At 37.4% G+C, this 24332-nt stretch overlaps 1 protein-coding gene across 6 annotated transcripts in view; it reads left to right on the top strand.

The window, feature by feature from the left end:
• The window catches only part of ARFIP1 (ARF interacting protein 1), a 135165-nt gene extending 114570 nt beyond the window's left edge, over positions 1-20595 (top strand). For 5 of the 6 annotated variants that reach the window (XM_030878254.3, XM_030878250.3, XM_030878252.3 and 2 more), the window contains one exon: positions 18726-20595. In XM_030878254.3, the coding sequence (XP_030734114.1) occupies positions 18726-18881 (156 nt within the window). In that variant the 3' untranslated portion in view covers positions 18882-20595. Of the gene's footprint in view, positions 1-13367; positions 13431-18725 lie in introns of those variants that run through there. The other variant, XM_070045606.1, reaches the window with a different exon arrangement.
• Positions 20596-24332: the final 3737 nt, after the last annotated feature.

The following is a 24332-nucleotide window of genomic DNA, read 5'->3' as shown; positions in this document are numbered from 1 at the left end:
TTAGTAAAATCTGTTCTATACAAAATGCTGAGTAAAGCATGAGGAAGAAGAAACCTAGAATTTGATGGAGAAAACCTTAGTGTGGGCTAGAAGTACTTGCTGGGCTGGGTGGCAGTGTGACTTGAGCAGGGCCACACAGAATGAGGAACACGAGCACTGGCAGAAGGAGGTCAGAAAAAAAGTCTGCAAGAAATCCTGGATCATATGTTTCAATGATTTGTAAACTTTTGTTATATTTTCTGTTCTATTCTTAAAGCAGAACAGTATTGCTGCTTATAGATTTTTTTAAGGAAAAATAATGGTTTTATAATAACATTTTAGTAAAGCTTTTCCATTAAGTTTATAAACAGCTGTTAGGTGCACGGGATGAGAATTTTGTAAGCTGTATAAGAGGAAAAAAAAGTTAGCTTTCCAAGATAAAATAACAGAACCATACTTCTGAAAGAAAACTGTTTTGTGAATGTAAAGATGAATTTGAATTGGCCATTGGTTTATCTGTAAGTTCCTGTTGCCCAGTGTCCAAAGGCCAGTGAGAACTGGGTCACCTCATTAATGAAAGGAAATACCTAGTTCCTTAGCTACTCTTCTGGACCTAAATTAATTTTAAACTAGGAGTTCAGATGCTAACTTGAATGATTTCTGCTACTTAATATTTCCTCGAGCAGAGTTTCATTCTTTCTTCCCCTGTGTATTACAGTAGTGCCCAGGGCTTTCTCCAATTAAAGCACAAATCATACTGTGCTATGAATGCCTGCTAGTCTGTTTCTTCTCCTAGAGGTAAGCCCCATGGATACATATTTAGGGCATTCCCTTCCTACAGTAAGTGAACTGATAGACACTGACCTTTAAGTAATCTGCATATAGAGGAAGCTTTCTGTAAGTATTTTATATAATACCTTTATGTATATCTATAATCTGTGATCTAGATGATCATACTAGTGTACAGATGATGATGCTGAGGTCCAGAGAGGTTAAGTAACTTGCCCAAATTTCTCACAGCCAGACCAGGATTCAAATCTAGATCTGTTTGACTCCATAGCCCTGCTTTTAGTTAAGTAAATGATGTTATAATGCTGCTCCAAGAAAGGCTTGGAGGGAAAAGATTGGAGATAACGTTGGAAAACGGAAACCATATTGGTCACATCTAAACCTGGAACTCTTGGAGGGAAGGGTGAGGACAGGGAGTGAGCTAACATGGTAAAAGCCATAGAACAGAAGCGCCAACAGGCATTTTTGCTAGGGTGAGAAAACTTGTGCGTTGAGAATTTTAATGTACCGTTGGATAAAAAACGATAAGGCGTAGTGCTGTGACTCACTGTTACTGGAGTTTACAGATTGCGTTTCATCAGTTATCTTCTTTTCAAAACAAAACTGCCATTTTTAACTCATAGGATGCTTTTTTTAAAAAACCCACTTGTCAGTGATTTGTTGAAACCATCCCAGTGAGTCAGAAAAATAAAATCTATTCCACCTCCATGTTTGTCTTTCCTTTTTCTCACTCCCTTCCCAGTGCCCACTCCCATATTTCTGATAGTGCTTCTCTTTTTCAGCTGGTAGCTGCTTTCATGACAAGCATTTCCAAAGCTATTACAAAGTAATAAAATTATACTTCACAAACCTAATAAAAGGCCAAGACAGGTACACATTCCTGCTGTTACTCTTCTGGTTTCTTCCTTACTGGAAAAAGATCAATGATGGGCAGAGAAAGCATATCATCATACATTTTTAAATAGTTGGGAGTAAAGAAAGGAATTAATTCTTTACATATCAGTGGTTGGAGACTTCTTACTAAAGAATGATTTTGTGGGCTTCCCTGGTGGCGCAGTGGTTAAGAATCCGCCTTCCAATGCAAGGGACATGTGTTCGAGCCCTGACCTGGGAAGATCCCACATGCCGCGGAGCAACTAAGCCCCTGCACCACAACTACTGAGCCTGAGTTCTAGAGCCCGTGAGCCACAACTACTGAGCCCATGGGCCACAACTACTGAAGCCTGCGTACCTAGAGCCCGTGCTCCGCAACAAGAGAAGCCACGCCAATGAGAAGCCCGCACACTGTGAGGAAGACACAACACAGCCAAAAATAAATTAATTAATTATTTTTTTAAAAAAAAGAAAGAATGATTTTGTTCCAGCTTTTCCTTTCATGTTTAAGCCAAGGTACTGCCCCAATATTGTTGTACACTTAATATAAAGCCCTATTTTATATAATTACTGGAAGAGCCAATAAGTACTTTGAAGAACTTAACAATTGTAAATATATTAAAAGTAATAGCTTTTTTAACTAGAAATTACCTCATTTAAAAAAATGACTTCAGTGTCTCTGATAAAAAGGTATGTAATCTAAATTTGATTTGGAAAAAAGTTCATTTGGTAGAAATAAAGTACTTTTTTATGGTTTTGATGCCTATGAAATAACACTTTAAGATTTTTAGTCAATAACTTTTAAGTGGTATTTATCTTCTGTTGATACATGCTGTATCAGCAGGAGAAAGTTTTCAGTGTGATCCACTTGACATCATCTATCAGTTCTGCTCTTAAATTTCTCTTACCCAGTTTCTGTTTAAAACCTCAGCTTGTCTCTGTGTGTCAGTAGTCAGTGCTGAAGTTTGTTTTGCCCTTTAACAGTTAAAGTATTGTATGATATATTTTCGGTCATTCACCAGATGTTGCTATAGTGGTTTTGCTTGTGTCTGATCTGGGTTGCTCATTGTTTGGTAGGTCTTTATGAAAGTTCTTAGTAAGTGAGTTCACAGTGATCTAGTATATTTCTAAATTACTCTGTTTCTGATGTTAGGTTTTCAAAGTTGGTCAAATCTGTCATCATCTCACCACAGGAAATATTACCTCTGTCTTCTCCTATTTTAAATCTGCTTTTCTGTCCTGTTTTATTTATCCTTATAACCACTTTAAACCTTTTTAAAGTTAGGAGATAACATACATAAATAGCTCAATATAGTTTTTTTTCCTGCTCTGTAATTATGGAAAGATTATATGAAAGTTTTTTATTATATGAAAGTTTAATATTGCGTTATTCTTCATAATTTTAGAAAGAATTAACTTTTATCTGTTCCAACCCTTGCATTAGATCCTTGTCCTGAGGCTGTTTAAATGCAACTTCAGGACCAGAGACAAAATAGGAAGGAGGTTTAGATATATCTTTTCTACATTTCTACCCTTCCTTTAACTGATCTGTTATACCTTCTTTTGTTTGTTTCAAACTTTGTTTAAAAGCTTTCTAAAATGTAGAATAGAGGCAGGTTAGAATAGGTGAAAGAACATGGACCAGTCTTGGAATAAACATTCCTGTTTCCCAAATCCAGCCTATCTGCTTCCTACCTGTCTAAAACTTAGGTGAGTTACTTAACTTTCTGAGTCTGTTTTTTTTTTTTTTAATGATAACATGGAGAGAATAGAAGATGTAAGATGTAAGGGTAACATATTACCTGTCACACAGAAAATGCTTCACAAAAGTTAGTGTCACCCACCATATCAAAGAATAGTCTACCAAAAATGCTTGGCTGTTTCTTTGATACTGTATGCTTATCACTTCTCATGATTTCATAGCATAAATATAGAAGTAAATTGAAAAAGTGTAATGACCCTAAAATATTTCCTCCAACTTTTCGGCTTTTTGCCCCTTCTCCTAAAAGCAGGGTTTGACCTTTTTCTCCCCACCTTATGTTCTTCATCTCTCTCCTCAAGCCAGTTCTAGTTGAGAAACCAGAATCTTTCCCAGACTGATCTTTTTTCTTTTTTTTAATTTATTTTATTTACTTTTATTTTTGGCTATGTTGGGTCTTCGTTGCTGTGTGCAGGCTTTCTCTAGTTGTGGCGAGCGGGAGCTACTCTTCATTGCAATGCACGGGCTTCTCATGGTGGTGGCTTCTCTTGTTGCAGAGCACGGGCTCAAGGCGCACAGGCTTCAGTAGTTGTGGGTCACGGGCTCTAGAGCGCAGGCTCAGTAGTTGTGGCGCACGGGCTTAGCTGCTCTGCGGCATGTGGGATCTTCCTGGACCAGGGCTCAAACCCATGTCCCCTGCATTAGCAGGCGGATTCTTAACCACTGCGCCACCAGGGAAGCCCTCCCAGACTGATCTTTATAAAAAAGCCAGATAGCCTAGTAAAGTGAACCTGATAGACAAGCCGTATACTTAAAATAATACTTTTAAGTCTTGTTAAAACTGCTTATTATATATAGTGACAACAGCACAGTATCATTACCAAGGTTGCAAAAATTATCTTTAAAATTGTATTGCAACTGCTTTTATAATGTTTCTTAATTTTTCCTCTATTGGTAATGATTTGTATTTACTTAATAACCAAAGCATTCTGAAGATTCTTTGTAGCCTGTCAGTCAGAGCTGCACTGAATACATTATATGAGTACAGACCCTAGTGCAAATTAAAATTAGTCAAAAATAAGCGGAGATTGGACTTCCCTGATGGTCCAGTGGTTGAGACTCCGTGCTTCCAATGCAGGGGGTGTGGGTTTGATCCCTGGGCAGGGAAGTTCTGCATGCCGCGTGGCACGGCCAAAAGTAATAATAGAGTAAAAAAATAGAAAATAAAATTTTTAAGAGAAAAAAATAATTAGAAAAGCAAAATATTCTAAGTTTTTAATTCATTTAATTTAGAAAGTATACTCCTGTTGAGAACTGATTTATTAGTTTATTTTAATTTACCTTTATTTTTTATTTACTAATGGTTTGATTAGATAAAAGAGTCAACTTACCATTGTTATTTAAATTTGCATCTGATTTTGAAGACTACTACCAGAACTAAAACTCGTACTAGGATAACACTTACATAATCAGTGCTAATAGAAAAATGAGATAAGTTGTCTGTTTTGGTATGAAACAGCTTCTGAGATTAAAGTGACAATGAAATTTTATATTTTATTTCCATAATTATAATTGAAAAGCTGTGACTCCCCAGAGGCTCTCTTTATTCCAGGAACTTCTCTGAAGTGCTGATACTTTAAAAGGCTTTTACACATCAACCTTCTCACAGTTACCAAGCGAATGTTTTTGTGAAAATGGGTATTGTATTATTTTGTTGTGAAAACTAGAATTCAGTCCTAAAAAGCATCCTCTTTCCTTTATTTCCCATGGATTAAGTTTCACTGGGTAGTGGGGGACAATTTTAAATACAGCTAATGGCCCCGTTTTGAGGCTTGGGTGGTGGGCTCCCAAGCTTCCCTCAGCTACAAGAAGTGTGTCTCTGTGTTAGGTTTGTCGACTGTCAGGGGTTGGGGACTCTGACTTGTGTTGACAGCAGTAAGGTTAGCTAAAAATTGTCTGATTCCCTTCCCACTTTCTTTCTGATGCTCTAACTTTCTGGGCCATTATAACAGCTCTCTGCAGTTCAGTACATGAATCAAATCCTGTGCTCTTTTACTGTCTTCTCCAATTCTTTTTTTTTTTTAATATTTTATTTATTTATTTGGTTGCATCGGTTCTTAGTTGTGGCAGGTGGGCTCCTTAGTTGCAGCTCATGGGCTCCTTAGTTGTGACATACGAACTCCTAGTTGCAGCATGCATGTGGGATCTAGTTTCCTGACCAGGGATTGAACCCGGGCCCCCTGCACTGGGAGTGTGGACTCTTAACCACTGCAACACCAGGGAGGTCCTTGTCTTCTCCAAGTTCTAAAACACTGGGAGTTAAAATTCAAGTCAAAAATTTTTTGTGGTCCGAAAAGGAGTAATTAGTTAGAACCTATTTCTAAAAATTATTAGAATTTCATACGAAAAATACAGAAGCCCTTTAGTTGCTCTGTTGCTCCAGGAGCCAAGGGTCATCTGAAATTGGAAAACAAGAAAGGCCAAATAATACTAGTAGGTGGAAAATTACTGTGTGACTCAAGTAGGTTACTACCATTGAAAACCTTAAAAAATAACTCAATAACAGGGAAGAGTGTTTATAAACTGGTACATAAACTTTCAGCTAAATTTAATACATCTCTAATAGAAGTGCCAGTTTCTGTCCTTAAAAATAAATAGAAATAATGTTTTTCTACTGAAAGAAAGCCTTTCAACAGAACGGCTTTTTGAGAGCCATTTGAGTTTCCAAATATATGTGTACCTCTATTTAGAAAGCAATTTTCTCAGAAAGTTTTAGTAGAAAGGAACCATAAAAATTATCTTACTCTCAGTTTCTTCATTATGCAAGTGAAGAGAGTTCATATGGTTAACTTGAGGCAGAAATGGGAGTTGAGCGCAGGTTTCCTGAATCATTCTCCTTCAACTATATCAGCCTCCTTCTGCGGTTAACAAGAAACAGGCAAAGAAAAAGGTTATCTACTTAATGGACATAGAAAATAGAAAATTAATAAATGGTTTATTTGTGGTAGATTTGCCTTGTTCCTAAGCAGGAAAATGGCATTTTAGGGAAGGAAATTTTACTTAACGTGTGCTTTCCAAAGAATCAAAATGCATCACGTACCAGTTTGTAAGGATTGTAACATCATATTTTAGGGCCAGATAGGAGTTTTCCTTGAACTCTCTGAGGTGTATTACTTGTAGAATCTACAAGCAAAGGTGAAAGTCTCAATTATAAACAGAACTGACTTATGGCTTTAGGGAGAATTAGAAACTAGAAAGATTATTTGAAACTTTCTGATTTAGTTTCTTTTTTAAATCTATCTACTCATTTATAGTCTTTATTTTTTATACTACATTTGAAACAAGTCATGAAGCTTCATTATTTTCCTTTTTTCTTTCTTTCTTTTTAAAAAAGTATTTGGTATACACACAAAACAATATATGTAATGCATTCCTCTCAGGTCAGTACCTAGCTGTGGAATAGCTGGGTTGTATGTATACATACACATGGGAATAGTAGGTGCATGTTTAACTTTTTAAGAAACTGGCAAACTTTTCCAAGATGGTTGTACCATTTGACATTTCCACCAATAGTATATGAGAGACCAATTTGTTCCACATCCTCACCAATACGGTATGGTTAACCTTTCATTTTAGCCATTCTGGTGGATGTGTAGTAGACCTCATTGTGGTTTAAATTGGAATTTCCCTAATAAATAAAGATGTTGGTCATTTCATGTGCTTATTTGCCATCTGTATATTTTCTTTGGTGAAATGCCTGTTCAGATTTTTTCCCCATTTTTTCTTTAGGTTTGTCATTTCCTTATTCATGTGTAAGAATTTTTTGTATATTCTAGCATCAGGTTCTTTGCCAGATATGTTTTGCACATATTTTCTCCCAATAGGAGAAACCAGATAACATGCCATGGGACCAAACACAGCCTATATATATATATATATATATATATATATATATATATATAATATATATATATAAAAAATATATATATATATATATAATTTTTTACAAAGGAAAAACCAATAGGGATGATAAGCAAAACCCAGAATAGGGAGGAAACTTGCACAAGCCTCTTAGATAGCCGCAGACAGCAGAAGCAAGAAGACCTACAATCCTGCAGCCTATGGAACTAAAACCACATTCACAGAAAGACAAGATGAAAAGGCAGAGGGCTACATACCAGATGAAGGAACAAGATAAAACCCCAGAAAAAAAAACTAAGTGAAGTGGAGATAGGCAACCTTCCAGGAAAAGAATTCAGAATAATGATAGTGAAGATGATCCAGGACCTCGGAAAAAGAATGGAGGCAAAGATCGAGGAGATGCAAGAAATGTTTAGCAAAGACCTAGAAGAATTAAAGAGCAAACAAACAGAGATGAGCAATACAATAACTGAAACGAAAAATAAACTAGAAGGAATCAGTAGCAGAATAACTGAAGCAGAAGAACGGATAAGTGACCTGGAAGACAGAATGGTAGAATTCACTGCTGCAGAAGAGAATAAACAACAAGAATGAACAGAAATGAAGACAGCCTAAGAGACCTCTGGGACAACATTAAACGTAACAACACTCATATTATAGGGGTCCCAGAAGGAGAAGAGAGAGAGAAAGGACCTGGGAAAATATTTGAAGAGATTATAATTGAAAACTTCCCTAACATAGGAAAGGAAATAGCCCCCAAGTCCAGGAAGTGCAGAGAGTCCCAGGCAGGATAAGTCCAAAGAGAAACACACCAAGACACATAGTAATCCAATTGACAAAAATTAAAGACAAAGAAAAATTATTGAAAGCAACAAGAGAGAAATGACAAAAAACATACAGGGAACTCCCATAAGGTTAATGCTGATTTCTCAGCAGAAACTCTACAGGCCAGAAGGGAGTGGCATGATATATTTAAAGTGATGAAACAGAAGAACTTACAACCAAGATTACTCTCCCCGGCAAGGATCTCATTCAGATTAAACGGAGAAATCAAAAGCTTTACAAACAAGCAAAAGCTAAGAGAATTCAGCACCACCAAACCAGCTCTACAACAAATGCTAAAGGAACTTCTCTAAGTGGGAAGCACAAGAGAAGAAAATGACCTATAAAAATAAACCCAAAACAATTAAGAAAATGGTCATAGGAACATACATATCAATTATTACCTTAAACGTGAATGGATTAAATGCTCCAACCAAAAGACACAGACTCGCTGAATGGATACAAAAACAAGACCCATATATGTGCTGTCTACAAGAGACCCACTTTGGACCTAGGGACACATACAGACTGAAAATGAGGAGATGGAAAAAGATATTCCATGCAAATGGAAATGAAAAGAAAGCTGGAGTAGCAATACTCATATCAGATAAAATAGACTTTAAGATAAAGAATGTTACAAGAGACAAGGAAGGACACCACCTAATGATCAAGGGATCAATCCAAGAAGAAGATACAACAATTATAAATATATATGCACCCAACATAGGAGCACCTCAATACGTAAGGCAACTGCTAACTGCTATAAAAGAGGAAATCAACAGCAACACAGTAATAGTGGGGGACTTGAACATCTCACTTACACCAATGGACAGATCATCCAAACAGAAAATTAGTAACGAAACACAAGCTTGAAATGACACAATAGACCAGATAGATTTAATTGATATTTATAGGACATTCCATCCCAAAACAGCAGATTACACTTTCTTCTCAAGTGCACATGGAACATTCTCCAGGATAGATCACATTTTGGGTCACAAATCAAGTCTCAGTAAATTCAAGAAAATTGACATCATGTCAAGCATCTTTTCTGACCACAACGCTATGAGATTAGAAATCAACTACAACGAAGAAAAACGTAAAAGCACAAACACATGGAGAGTAAACAATACATTACTAAGTAACCAAGAGATCACTGAAGAAATCAAAGAGGAGATCAAAAACTACCTAGAGACGAATGACAACAAAAACACGATGACCCAAAACCTATGGGATGCAGCAAAACCACTTCTCAGAGGGAAATTTATAGCAATACAAGCCTACCTCAAGAAACAAGAAAAATCTCAAACAATTTAACCTTACACTTAAAGGAACTAGAGAAAGAAGAACAGACAAAACCCAAAGTGAGCAGAAGAAAAGAAATCATAAAGATCAGAGCAGAAATAAATGAAATAGAAGCAAGGAAAAAAATAGCAAAGATGAATAAAACTAAAAGCTGGTTCTTTGAGAAGATAAACAAAATTGATAAACCATTAGACAGACTCATCAAGAAAAAGAAGGAGAGGGTTCAAATCAAGAGAATTAGAAATGAAAAAGGAAACGTTACAACAGACACTGCAGAAATACAAAGCATCCTAAGAGACTACCATAAGCAACTCTATGCCAATAAAATGGACAACGTGTAAGAAATGGACAAATTCTTAGAAAGGTATAGGCTTCCAAGACTGAACCAGGAAGAAATAGAAAATATGAACAGACCAATCACAAGTAATGAAATTGAAACTGTGATTAAAAGTCTTCCAACAAACAAAAGTCCAGGACCAGATGGCTTCACAAGTGAATTCTATCAAACATTTAGAGAAGAGCTAACACCCATCCTTCTCAAACTCTTCCAAAAAATTGCAGAGGAAGGAACACTCCCAAACTCATTCTATGAGGCTACCATCACCCTGATACCAAAACCAGACAAAGATACTACAAAAAAAGGAAATTACAGACCAAAATCACTGATGAATATAGATGCAAAAATCCTCAACAAAATACTAGCAAACAGAATCCAACAACACAGTAAAAAGATCGTACACCATGATAAAGCGAGATTTATCCCAGGGATGCAAGGCTTCTTCAGTATATGCAAATCAATCAGTGTGATACACCATATGAACAAATTGAAGAATAAAAACCATATGATCATCTCAATAGATGCAGAGAAAGCTGTTGACAAAATTCAGCACCCATTTATGATAAAAACTCTCCAGAAAGTGGGCACAGAGGGAACCTACCTCAACATAATAAAGGCCATATATGACAAACCCAGAGCAAACATCATTCTCAATGATGAAAAACTGAAAACATTTCCTCTAAGATCAGGAACAAGATGAGGATGTCCACTCTCGCCACTATCATTCAACATAGTTTTGGATGTCCTAGCCATGGCAATCAGAGAAGAGAAAGAAAAGGAATACAAATTGGAAAAGAAGAAGTAAAACTGTCACTGTTTGCAGATGACATGATACTATACATAGAGAATCCTAAATATGCCACCGGAAAACCACTAGAGCTAATCAATGAATTTGGTAAAGTTGCAGTATACAAAATTAATCTGCACAGAAATCTCTTGCATTCCTATACACTAATGATGAAAAATCTGAAAGAGAAATTAAGGAAGCACTCCCATTTACCATTGCAACAAAAAGAATAAAATACCTAGGAATAAACCTACCTAATGAGACAAAAGACCTGCATGCAGAAAACTATGAGACACTAATGAAAGAAATTAAAGATGATACAAACAGATGGAGAGATATCCCATGTTCTTGGATTGGAAGAATCAATATTGTGAAAATGACTATACTACCCAAAGCAATCTACAGATTCAATGCAATCCCTATCAAATTACCAATGGCATTTTTTACAGAACTAGAACAAAAAATCTTAAAATTTTTATGGAGACACAAAAGACCCCGTATAGCCAAAGCAGTCTTAAGGGGAAAAAATGGAGCTGGAGGAATCAGACTCCCTGACTTCAGACTATACTACAAAGCTACAGTAATCAAAACAATGTGGTACTGGCACAAAAACAGAAATATAGATCAGTGGAACCAGATAGAAAGCCCAGAGATAAACCCATGCACCTATGGTCAACTAATCTATGACAAAGGAGGCAAGGATATACAATGGAGAAAACACAATCTCTTCAGTAAGTGGTGCTGAGGAAACTGGACAGCTACATGTAAAACAATGAAATTAGAACACTCCCTAACACAATACACAAAAATAGACTCAAAATGGATTAAAGACCTAAATATAAGCCCAGACACTGTAAAACTCTTAGAGGAAAACAAAGGATGAACAGTCTTTGACATAAATCACAGTAAGATCTTTTTTGATCCACCTCCCAGAGTAATGGAAATAAAAATAAACAAATGGGACCTAATGGAACTTAAAACCTTTTGCAAAGCACAGGAAACTACAAACAAGACGAAACAACAACCCTCAGAATGGGAGAAAATATTTGCCAATGAATCAACAGACAAATGATTAATCTCCAAAATATATAAACAGCTCATGCAGCTCAATATTTAAAAGACAAACAACCCAATCCAAAAATGGGCAGAAGACCTAAATAGACATTTCTCCAAAGAAGACATACAGATTACCAAGAAGCACATGAAAAGCTGCTCAACATCACTAATTATTAGAGAAATGCAAATCAAAACTACAATGAGGTATCAACCTCACACCAGTTAGAATGGGCATCATCAGAAAATCTACAAACAACAAATGCTGGAGAGCATGTGGAGAAAAGGGAGCGCTCTTGCACTGTTGGTGGGAATGTAAGTTGATACAGCCACTATGGAGCACAGTATGGAGGTTCCTTAAAAAACTAAAAATAGAATTACCATATGACCCAGCAATCCCACTACTTGGCATATACCCTGAGAAAACCATAATTCAAAAAGAGTCATGTATCACAATGTTCATTGCAGCACTGTTTACAATAGGCAGGTCATGGAAGCAACCTAAATGCCCATCGACAGACGAATGGATGAAGAAGATATGGTACATATATGCAATGGAATATTACTCAGCCATGAAAAGGAACAAAATTGGGTCATTTGTAGAGACGTGGATGGATCTAGAGTCTGTCATACAGAGTGAATAAGTCACAAAGAGAAAAACAGATATCGTATATTAACGCATATATGTGGAACCTAAAAAAATGGTACAGATGAACTGGTTTGCAGGGCAGAAATAGAGACACAGAGGTAGAGAACAAATGGATGGATGCCAAGGGGGGATAGTGGTGGGGGATGGTGGTGGTGGGATGAATTGGGAGATTGGGATTGACGTGTATACACTAATATGTATAAAATGGATAACTAAGAAGAACCTGCTGTATAAAAAAATAAATAAATTCAAAAAAAGAAAACTCAAAATAGGGGTTATGGAGGGAGCAGGATGGTTATCTATTTTATATATAGATATATATATAAAGATACTATATATTCAGAGAAAAAAAATACCACACCTAAAATGTTACTTACATTCATTCACTCAATAAATATTACCATGGATCTGGTGTTGGGCATTACTCTAGGGGCTGGAATGACTTTATTTATATATATAGAGAGAGAGAAATAGATACAGATGTAGATATATCGATATATATATATATATAAAGAGACATATATATCATTATATCTGTATCTTAATTTACTGTTCCATAGGAGATATTCATCTTTCATTTTACTAGTTAATGCCAAACTTTTCAAAAGTAGTTGTACAAATTTATACACTGATCAGCAGTGTATAAGAGTTCTTATTTCTAATGAGACTGGAAGTCTTCAGATTTAATTGGCCACTCCTGTTTCCTCTGCTGTAAAATGGCGTTCATGTTATTTGCCCTTTTTTTTTTTTTTTTTGCGGTAAGCGGGCCTCTCACTGTTGTGGCCTCTCCCGTTGTGGAGCCCAGGCTCCGGACGCGCAGGCTCAGGGGCCATGGCTCACGGGCCCAGCCGCTCCACAGCATGTGGGATCATCCCAGAACAGGGCATGAACCCGTGTCCCCTGCATCGGCAGGTGGACTCTCAACCACTGTTCCACCAGGAAAGCCCTATTTGCTCTTTTTAATTGGGTTCTCGGTGTATAGGAGGTCTTCACATTTTCTAGATGTGTACCCTTTGTCAGCCCCTGTAATGCAGATACCTCTCCCCAGTTTTTAACTTGTCTTTTCAATCTTTGGGTGAATAGAAATTCTAAATTTCAAAGTAATTTAATTTATCGATCTTTTCGTCATAATTTATGATTTTTTATCTTTAAGAAGTTATTTCATACCTAAGGTCATCTGGAAACTTTTCCACCCTTCTGTCAAAATGTACTGCCCTCAGAGCTCTCCTTTGACCAGTCTTTGACAGTCTGTTCTCCAGAAGAGACCTGAAACTCATTCACACTGGCAGAGGTTACTGAGAACAGGTCAGTTTTAGAAAACATTTTTATTTAAATAGGAATCAAATGCGAACTAGCCTGTAATAATTTACTTTACTTCTTTTTTCTAGCTGTAATTTTCATTGACTCTAGTGATTTACAGGAAAGAGATTTGGTCCTGAAATCAAACTCCATTCATGTAAGGTGAACACTGGTTATAACTTTAATTAGCATAATTTGACCTTTTCATAGTAGATACTTAACACAAATCAGTTTATCATTTTAAAGCTTGTTTTAAAAGTGATTGCAATGCAAAACTTTTCTGTCTAGATATAGAGAAAGAAGTCAATATGAATTAGTGGAAGTCTGTATTAAGAATGTTAACAAATTTTTAGTGTAATACTGTTAACTTGAATGGTGCTAACCAATGAATAATTTGGAAGAAATTAGGTGCCTCTTGTTGCTTGAAAAATTTGTTCATTTTAGAAGCACAGAATCATGGGGTTGTAAAAAGACCCTTGAAGTTTCTTCTGAGGTGATCCACTAGGCAGGGGAATTCCTTCTGCAGCATCTCTGCCCTTGGATTGAAGGCCTTGTCAAGGCAGGCAGTGTTGATAAACCGTGTTCATGCACTCTTGTCAACAAAATTTATTTGCTTAGCACACACCTGTTTTTCACTGTGCGAAGGTAGACTTCACATCAGCTTCTATCTTTGAAAAGGAAAAAACTCTGTTTCTTGTTTCACTCACAGCACTTCTCTGACATTAGATGTGTGTGATTTTTTTCCCCCACACAGACCAAGTCTCTGATCTTCTGGACCCTAGCTGGGTGTCCTACAATTCGGTTCACTTCTGACACTGTGGACCCCCCTCACCACCACCTTTAGACACCTTTCGGAAGTCCAGGTCATCACCTGTGCTTCTGACCAACCAGCTATAAGTCGAAGGTTCCCACAACCCCCTTCTCAGCTTCAGTCATTTCCTAGAGCAGCTCACAGAGCTCAGGAAACAGTTTACTTATTATGTTACCAGTTCATTACAAAAAATATTAAAGAATACAGACACAGAGGTCCATAGGGCAAGGTCTGGAAGGGTCCTCAGCACAAGAGCTTCTGTCCCCATTGGGCTTGGGGTTCACCACCCTCCTGGCTTGTGGATGGGTCAGCCAACCCAGAAGCTGTCCAAGCCCCCCACTGTAGGGATTTTTACGGAGGCTTCATTGCATAGGCACAGCTGATTAAACCGTTGTCCCGAGGTTGGTGGGGGGTGAGGGTGAAAATTCCCACTCTCTAATCACAATTTAGTTCCCCTGGCAACCAGCCCCAAGCTGTGGTTATCTAGGGGCTTTCCAAAAATCTCCTCATTAACATAAAGGCAGGTGCGGTTGAAAAGAGCTTGTTGTGAATAACAGAGGACACTCTATTCACCTTTAAAAGCTCTGGGGCCATTTCAGGAACAGAACCAGAGACCATATATTACAATAGAAGATGCTTCCTAGGCTCTTATCACTTAGGAAATTAACAAGGGTTTTAGGAGCTCTGTGCCTGGAATGGGATGAAGACCAAGTATTTACTTCTCATTATAAACCACAGTATCACAATCTTACTTCTTATAAGTTCCAGATCAGGGGGTTCTAAATAAATGAAATTTTATTTTACTAAAAAAAGTCAATGTTGTTTGAAGGTTTAACCATCAACTAGGTAAACTTAAATTCCACTGAAATCGAATGAGTACTTATCCTGTGTCAGACAGTGTGCTAGGTAGTATCTCATTTCATTTAACCCTTACAACAGCACTACAAATGCAGTTTGGTAATGGCATCCCTGATAAACGGATAAAGACCTTGGCCAGTGAAGTTAGAAGTAACCCGTGCCTGGTGTCACAAAGAAAACTGGGAAATGGTACAACTGGGACTGGCACGCGTGCCCCCTGATTCCAGGGCTCTTTCTGGTAATTTCTATAAAAGAACAGTACTAGTAATGGGGATATTTTACTAATGACCTAGGTGAATAACAAATAAAAATTTGGGGAGGCTGTGACCAGTATTAACTATCCCTAATGCACCTCTTCCCAGAAAATTGGAAGTAAAAGTTCTCAAAGATACTGTATGTACTCCTAAACTGCACTTGGGTCTTGGGCCTGGTTAGTAGCAGTTTTGCGTCGCTTGTTTGTTTGAGTCTCTGTTCCCTAGCTGCTTTCTCAATTAATTTCTCTCCTGTATCACAGCCACGTTTTAGCCTTTCTTCATTCTAGGCCTATCCTCCTCCCTCTGATTTTCCTCCTTTTCACTGTTTTCTAGACCCTCATTCATTCCTAGGAAAGCACATTCTTAACCTTTTCCTTTTTTTTTTTAATAAATTTATTTATTTACTTATTTATTTTTGGCTGCATTGGGTCTTCATTGCTGCACGCAGGCTTTCTCTAGTTGTGGCAAGCCGGGGCTACTCTTCGTTGCGGTGCATGGGCTTCCCACTGTGGTGGCTTCTCTTTTTGCGGAGCACTGGCTCTAGGTGCGCGGGCTTCAGTAGTTGTGTCTCACAGGCTCTAGAGTGCAGGCTCAGTAGTTGTGGCGCACAGGCTTAGTTGCTCCGCGGCATGTGGTATCTTCCCACATCAGGGATCGAACCCATGTCCCCTGCATTGGCAGGCGGATTCTTAACCCCTGCGCCACCAGGGAGGTCCCTTTATTTTATCTTATTTTCTGTAATAAACATTTCTTTTTTTATATATTTATTTAGCTGCGGCATGTGCGCTCCTTAGTTGCGGCTCCCCAGCTCCTTAGTTGTGGCATGTGAACTCTTAATTGTGGCATGCATGTGGGATCTAGTTTCCTGACCAGGGATCAAACCCGGGCCCCCTGCATTGGGAGCACGGAGTCTTAACCACTGTGCCACCAGGGAAGTCCCTTTAACCTTTTTCAGGGATGCACCTCTTTTGCTGTATAATGAAACACCCACTACTTAGTGGCCTATTACACCAGTGATTTATTATTTCCCACCATCGCCTAGGTATGGGATAGGTGGATTCTTCCTGTTGCACTTTCAACCACAATGCCTGCTGGGTACTGGGAGCAGCTGGAATGACTGGGCCTCTGTCCCCATGGGCTTTCATCCCAAAGGGAGGCTACACAGGGTTTCCTCACAACGTGGCGACACCAGTCCCAGAGCACCAGCATTTGCTTATCAGGCCTCATTTTCTTAAGTTAGAGGCCAAGCTTATTTTCATTGTAGAAGCCTCCCCAAGAGTGTGGATTGAGAGGAGTGGTTGGGCCATTATTGTAACAGTCATTATAATAATATACTTTGCTCACCTCCTAATTGCCTTCTAGAAACCTGCTTTTCCTATCATTATCCTGTTTCCTTAATAATTGCCCCTGGGTGGAGGTTCATCATCCTTTGAAATATCCCCCCCTTATCTCAGCACCAGAGGGCAGGGGAGTTAGAGTTCTCCCATCCCGATGTTCTCTTTCAACCTTTCTTGAAAAAACCCTCTTCTCCCCACAAGTGCCTTTTTTTTTTTTAAGTTAGCAAGATGTATTTTTACTACCCATTGATCATATTAACCATCATTTTTACTGCACTCTGCCTTAGCCTGTATCCTTGTATCCCTAGTACTGTGCCTGATGCGTAGTGTTATACATCAGGTTTTGTTGTCATCCTTGTACCTGGTACCAAAGCTTTTCATTTAGGAAGGTTGCAGGCCTTAAATTTCTGACCAGGTGAATTCAAGGTGTTTTTTTTAGTTTGTACAGACATTTTTAGTCTCTGGCCCTCTTCAACTATCTCCCTGCCAGAAACTTTCTTATCTTTGTCAGAGAAAGAGGAAAAAAATCCCGTTTATTTTTTAAACAACTTTAGTTGAATCAGCAGCTCCAGATGCCCTAAATGTTAACCCAGCTTCTTCGCAAGGCTTGAGATACTCATTCCCTGGGGTCAGTACTTATTTGGTTTCCTGCCTACCTCCTCCTTTTTCCACCCCAAGCCTGTAAGCTCATGAGGGAAGGAATTTCTTTCTGTATCTCCTAGAACAGTGCCTGGCACTTAGAAGGTACTTAAGGTCTGTTGAATGAACAAATGAATGGAATTAAAAGTTATCTAGGATACTTTAAGTAAAAATCTGTTACTGAAAGTGTGCATGGTACAATCCGTTTATGTTTTTAAATATTGTATATAAGCCTAGAAAATTTCTCAAAGGATACACAATAACATGTTAACAGTGCTTCTCTCAGGCAAGGAGGAGAGAATAAATGCAGAGTGGATCAGGAGATTTTACTTTATAATCCTGAGCAATGCCATTTTTATAACATTTTAATTTTTAAAATAAAGGCTTTACAAATCAAAGATATCTACTATAAATATATTAGTGTTATTTCCTTTATAGAGGTACATGGATGAAGAAGTGGCTAGAGAGACTATGCATGTGTGTGTTAATGGTGAATACAGATGTCATATCATATATGTTATAATCCTAGTTTTTCACTTCGCATCATATATCAGATGTTTTTACATCATTAAAAATGATTAAAGCTCAGTTTTAATGAATATTGCATTGGATGGGTAAATTAGAGTGTATTTTATACTTTACTGTTGAACAATTTGCAGTTATAAATAAGACCTCAGGAAACACTTCATTCATAAACTCTTTTTGATGCTTTGCTGATTTCTTTAAAAGAGTCATAGAGATAGTGTTTCCTAATTAAAACATACTCTTGATATCATTAGAAGTAATAAGCAATTGAAAATAACTGAGAGGCATATGAACTTTAAGTAAATTGGCTTTCTGGGCAACTCTTGCCATCCTTCTTCAGTCTTTGCAGAGAAGTACGATATTTAAAAGTATCCAGCCTACTCAGTTTTACGTAAAGTGTGGCCTTAATGATGTCCATACTTGGTATAGAGCATGTATCATATAGTAATTATTTATGTATAATTTTGCCTCTTCAAAATTTGATTTTGAATATACTTAGTTTGAAGGGGGATCTAATGATATGTTTAATTAAAGTAAGCTCAATAATGTTTGAAAATGGTTAAGAGAGTACATATTTAGCTGATCTGTTCCCTTCAGGAAGTTAAGAACCTTCATCGAAGGTTCAGTGACTTTACAAAGCAATGTACAATCGGTGTGTGAGAAATACTTTGTCAAAAAAACTTTCTGGAGGAGAGATATGCTCTTTCATTACGACATGTAATAAATCACCTTATATTTCATTGTCATTGGTGTTAATGCTTGGTCTTGTAACTCTGCCCTGTTCACAGGTTAAAGTATTACACAATCAGTTGGTCCTTTTCCACAATGCCATTGCCGCTTACTTTGCTGGGAATCAGAAGCAGCTTGAACAGACACTTAAACAGTTCCATATCAAATTGAAAAATCCTGGAGTGGACACCACGTCTTGGCTTGAAGAACAGTAAAATCACACCTGGAAAAAAAGAGAAAGTCACATTGTTATATTTCTAAACAAACCTAATAAGAATTAAGCAGAGTTGGGGGAAGAGGGAAAGGGTGACAACCATTGTAGTGATTCTTGCACAAACAGCTTTAATTTTTCCCTTTTTTCATACTTTAACAATTGAACTGTTAAATTTGATGGGAAGGTGGGTGGTTTTAATGTAAACATAATTTCTATAATCTGAACACAATAGTTTTCCTTTTTGAGAAATCCTTTTGTATTGTGAGGGTTGATGGCTATTTCTGTAGTTTGAAAACACTTAATATAGATTTGCACTGACAAGATAAAAATTCAAGGTTTTTGGTCCTGCAAATGAGGACCAGTTGTACCTTTTCCGAAGGGAGGTTTACATGATTTGTATCAACATCAGATATTTTATATAAGAATATATTAAATATCTTTAAGAGATTCATTTTCATGTATTGTCTTAAAGAAAAAAGAAACTATTTTGCAGAGTAAAATTATATGGTGTTCCTGCAGCATCCACAGAGAGGTGGCAGCTCTAATGAATGACTGATTGGCTTGTGGAGTTGTGGCAGATACCTTTTTAAAAATGAATCTGTACCATTATAATTTTGTTTAAGACTTTTTCTTAAAGGCGCAGGAATCACACTGTCATTTCTGTGAGGCTTTTGAACTTATGAATTTGCGTCACCCCAAGTCATGGAGCGTTTATGTTAGCCATTTCTTTGATTCATAATGAAACCTGCTTAAGAGAATTTTTTTGACAGGTAGACTTGGGAATAGAAATTCTCCATGGTTTCTAGAGTAGAACCCTGTGCTTGGAAAGCTGGTTTTTGGGTAAGCTCCACTTTGACAGAAGTGAATTCCTAGACAGCTTTCATTGACTTCTATGTGTAACAATACCGGTTAAGCCTTAAATCACAGATATGTGCCTTCTCAGATACAGTAATTCTCATTCAACCAATGTACATAAATCCATAAAGAAGCCCCTTTCAGATAATGTTTGATGTGTCTGTTACTTCCTTGCAAAGGAGCACTGTCTATAAATGTTGAGTTTCTTTGTATTTGTTAAGCCACATTGAAGGTTTATGGAGAAATCAACTCTAAAATTTGCTGTTTGGTTTTTCTTCATTCCTTTTGCAGAATGGGAAGACAGAGGACTTGTTTTCATTTGAATAAAGGAAAGGGGGCGTGGGTCCGTGTGGTGTAGCCAGAAGAAGGGGGCTGGAAGGGCCAGTGCAGTTTCAGTTGCTCAGTGCCTTTGGTTTTGTGTTACGTGGTCGGCCTGTCTGCTGTGTGGTTTTATCAGTAATGTAATCCTTTTAAAATATAAGTTCTCTTGATTTTTGACATAGACATAAATTAATATTTTGAGAGGTATCTCTTCTTCTGTTCATTTCTTTTGTGTTGAAATGAAGTACTTAAAATTACTGTTATACATGAACTTTGTGGACTGTAAGATTTGTTATATATGTTCAAATGCCATTTAGCTGGCTTTTTAATTAATATGCCTGTTTTCAGTGCTTAACACAATGTAATGTGACTATAAATCATAAACCTATTTTAAATCATTCCCTCCTGTATATTTGTACTCTGAGAGAGCCTTATTTTATTCTTCCAGCAGAATTACTACTTGTGATAGTTCATTTACATTCCCCAGAATGTGCCTCTGGTGTGAATTTTGTATTCTTATTAAAAGTGTTTGCTTCAGTACCTCATTCCTCTGACTCTTCATAATTTAAAATAAGAAGCAACTATTTGGAAAAAAATGAGGACATGTGATTTGTCTTTAAAAACAGTGACAAAAACTGGTGCTTCTGTCACTTAAAATTGTTTTATTTCAGTAAGTTACTCTTTTCCCTCAATTGGAATCTCTTGGGAGCAGCAGATCATGTCCACTCTTACACACTTCAATAACAGTTGTAGCTAAGGAATTAAATTGTTTCATGGATTGATGATTTTTCAGAATAAACTAAAATTATCAGTGATTTTGAGTAGTGGGTACATGTGCAAAAGAAATAAGTAAATTGGGCTTCCCTGGTGGCGCAGTGGTTGAGAGTCCGCCTGCCGATGCGGGGGACACGGGTTCGTGCCCCGGTCCGGGAAGATCCCACGTGCCGCGGAGCGGCTGGGCCCGTGAGCCATGGCCGCGGGGCCTGCGCGTCCGGAGCCTGTGCTCCGCAACGGGAGAGGCCGCGGCGGAGAGAGGCCCACGTACTGCAAAAAAAAAAAAAAGAAATAAGTAAATTAACATATTAGCCAGTGGTATATTTACTTTGTTAGGAAAGTAACTCATATTCCTTGGAGAAAGTAATTTGAAGATAATCTCAAAAATTGAGGATAAAATAAATAACTTCCCAAATCAATAAGTACTGCATGGGACCCCCTAAATCCCCCTGAAATTAGATACTTTAGTTACCAGTTATTTCTATTGTAAGCTCTAGTTTGAATATCCTTTAAGGCACACTCTTATCAGATTATTCCCTTAGGTTAGATTCCAAAAGTGAAAATGAGCCCTCAAAGTATACACACATTTTTAGGACTTTACTATGCATTGCCAGTTGGCTTTCAAGAAAGATTTTGCCAATTTATATACATGTGCCTGTTTAGCATATTTTTAAAGCCAGTATACATAAAAGGACACCATGCATATAGTCAGCAGAACATCCTTTTATAAATGTTTTAAGTGGATAGGGGAAAACCACCAAGAAGATAAAGGCTGAACCATGAGGATTTGGGGAGTTGTGGGGTGTGAGGCAGAGGATAGATAGAAATGGCTAACTTTTCTCTCATTAAAATACAAATTTTTCAAGAAAAAAAAAAGCACTGAAGAGCAAGCCTGTGAAATTGAACTCTTCATCCTGTTAAAAGATAAACTGAGGCATATTAAAAATTTTGAGTGTATATTTAAAATCGATTTGAATCAGGTAGCACCAAACTGGAAGTGGTTAGCCCTCCACCAGCAGGAGCTGGGGTTGGGGGAGACTTTTATAGAGAAGAGGTAGGTGCAAAGGAAGGAAAGCCTTTGCTTGACTGTAGCTTAAGGGTTGATTATTTGGGAAAGCCTAGTTGGCTCTTTGTGGTTAGTTGTCCTTAGGTTTTGATTTCTTAAGTTTGAGGCATTTGTGGCTTAAGTGTTGGTTTGCTTATGTAGGCTGCTAAGGCATTAAAGCCACCTCAGTCTGTTGGCCTCCTTTTTTAATTAATAATCCCAAAGTTGCCAAAATCTTAGAGCCCAGGAGGGACGTGGGCTTCTAGAAGTAATTTAGCTGAAATCTAGACTTTAAGAAGCATCTTTTCCATATTCAGAGCACACTGATGATGTTACTGAAGTGTATCCCATAGAGTTGAAGCTAGAAGTTTCCTTAGAGATGATCTGTTTAAGGCCCTTTTTTTCACAAGGCCCCAAAACATTAAACTGACCTAGCCAACTCCCAACTCCAAATGTAATGCCAGGTGAGTATTTGCAACTAAATATATGAATTCCCCTTTAAATCCTTCCAATTTCAACTGCATAATTAAATCAATGTGTCAAAAGTATCATTTCTTCTACTAAAGCACTATGTGGATAAATGTCTTCTCAGTTGAAAAAAATAATCCACCCCCAAATGGATTCATATTAGATATATTTCAAAGTATTTACGATCCACTGATCTTAAAGTATTCTGAAATACTGTGAACCTCAAAAGGACTATATTAAGTAAAATTATGCATATTGAAAAAGCTAAAGTTAAATCTTGGGACTGTTAATTTGAAGAATAATATATCTACCTCATATGCCCAGTCTCCTTTACCCTTCACTAGAGATGACTGTAGGTGTGGAAAACAAAAGCAAAATACCTAAATTGCTAATTCAGTGTAACATCTGTATATAATTTGTACTGATTTTTGTGAAGCTTAAGAACGCCTATATTTTGTAGTAATATTCCTTAACATCTGCCCATTAACTCTTTTCTTGAACCTTTCTGGGAGAGTTAAGACCATCTGAGATCCTTCATCACTCAATTCTAACCAAATTTAGGCACTTAAAAAAATTATTCCCCCTGTAAGACTGCATATTTTTATATTGGCTAAGACTATCCAGTTGTGAATAGGCTATTTTCTGACCAAAAGGCCAGTTATATTTTGCATTAGTTCAAAGCTTTTCCAAGGGCCACAGGTCCTTAACTATTTTTACAACATACCAAGACAATGACAATGCAAACAACTTTCCTCTTTTAAGGACCTGCATTAAATTCTATTCTGTGTTCCCACTTGAAGGTTTCCTGCTCAACAGGTTTCCTGGCATAAATGAGCCTTTATAATAAATTGCCAAGTGGTTCTCCTAATGTACAGAAAACTATGAAGTTCAGCTTTGTTTTTGTCAAGTAAAGGCAAACTCATAGCAGTTTCTGTATATTAAGCGAGAACTATTTATTATTCTGGTTGTAACTCTGCTGTGGAAAGAGGAGACTCTTCATATGAGGAAGGGAAACAAGGCCCAGTCCGACAACCCTAACTCTGTCCCTGAGTAGTTAGTTGATTAATATGCTATCAGAGCTGGAAGGTCAATGACATTTTTACAAATGAAACTTCCATTAAAAACATAAAACCACAGTTTGTTTGGTTTGGGCCCAAGCTAGGCTTTGCCATGTGCATCCTCTGTCGAAGACTGAGAGCTTTCTGCAACTATGGTTTCTCATAAGATGTTGATTCGTAAGAAAAATCAAAGAACGAGATACCACTTTGTTGAGCTTAGACACAAAAGTAACTTTCCATATCTTAGACTTTCCTGTTGTTTTGCTTTTGCTACAGGTGTATGTTGTGTAAATATCTTAGAAGTGAAATGTACATTGAGCTGGCATGGGGGCACGTAGGGAAGCAAAACGTAAACCATATTAGTCTTCACTGTATCTCGGAGCTTTCGCTATTGAAGTTCTATGGAAAAAGCAAAATCTCACGTAAAAAAAAAAGGAGTGGAAGGTATTATGGGGTGGGGAGAGGGAAGGTAACTTTAATCCTGTTGGCCTTGCTGCAAAGTTTTAAAATTATGAAGTTTTTAGAGTAATGAATTAAGTACTCAAATTATTTTTATATTTGCGACTTGACTTTGATCCTCCCCCTAAATGATTTCTAATTCTGTATTAGGAAGCTTTTTATGAAAAACTACCTAAAGTTTTAGGCAGATAATTATACTTCTTTCCTTTGAGGAATATATATGTGCTTATTATTAAGGCTTGGCTCTAAGCTCTTGAGAAAGGCACAGGGTATTGCTTTTTATTCACCCTGCATCCCCAACTCCTTGTATGGTTGTTAGCTCATGTAGTAAAAACGCGTCTGGTTTGTGATACAAAATTCAAATATAGAAAAACATTTGGTGGGGACTTCCCTGGTGGTCCAGTGGGTAAGATGCCACGCTCCCAATGCAGGGGGCCCAGGTTTGATGCCTCTTCGGGGACCTAGATCCCGC

Source organism: Globicephala melas, chromosome 5, assembly GCF_963455315.2.
Source record: "Globicephala melas chromosome 5, mGloMel1.2, whole genome shotgun sequence".
Taxonomy (NCBI): Eukaryota; Metazoa; Chordata; class Mammalia; order Artiodactyla; family Delphinidae; genus Globicephala; species Globicephala melas.
Note: the sequence above shows the minus strand (reverse complement) of the source record. Positions and strands in the feature narration are given on the sequence as shown.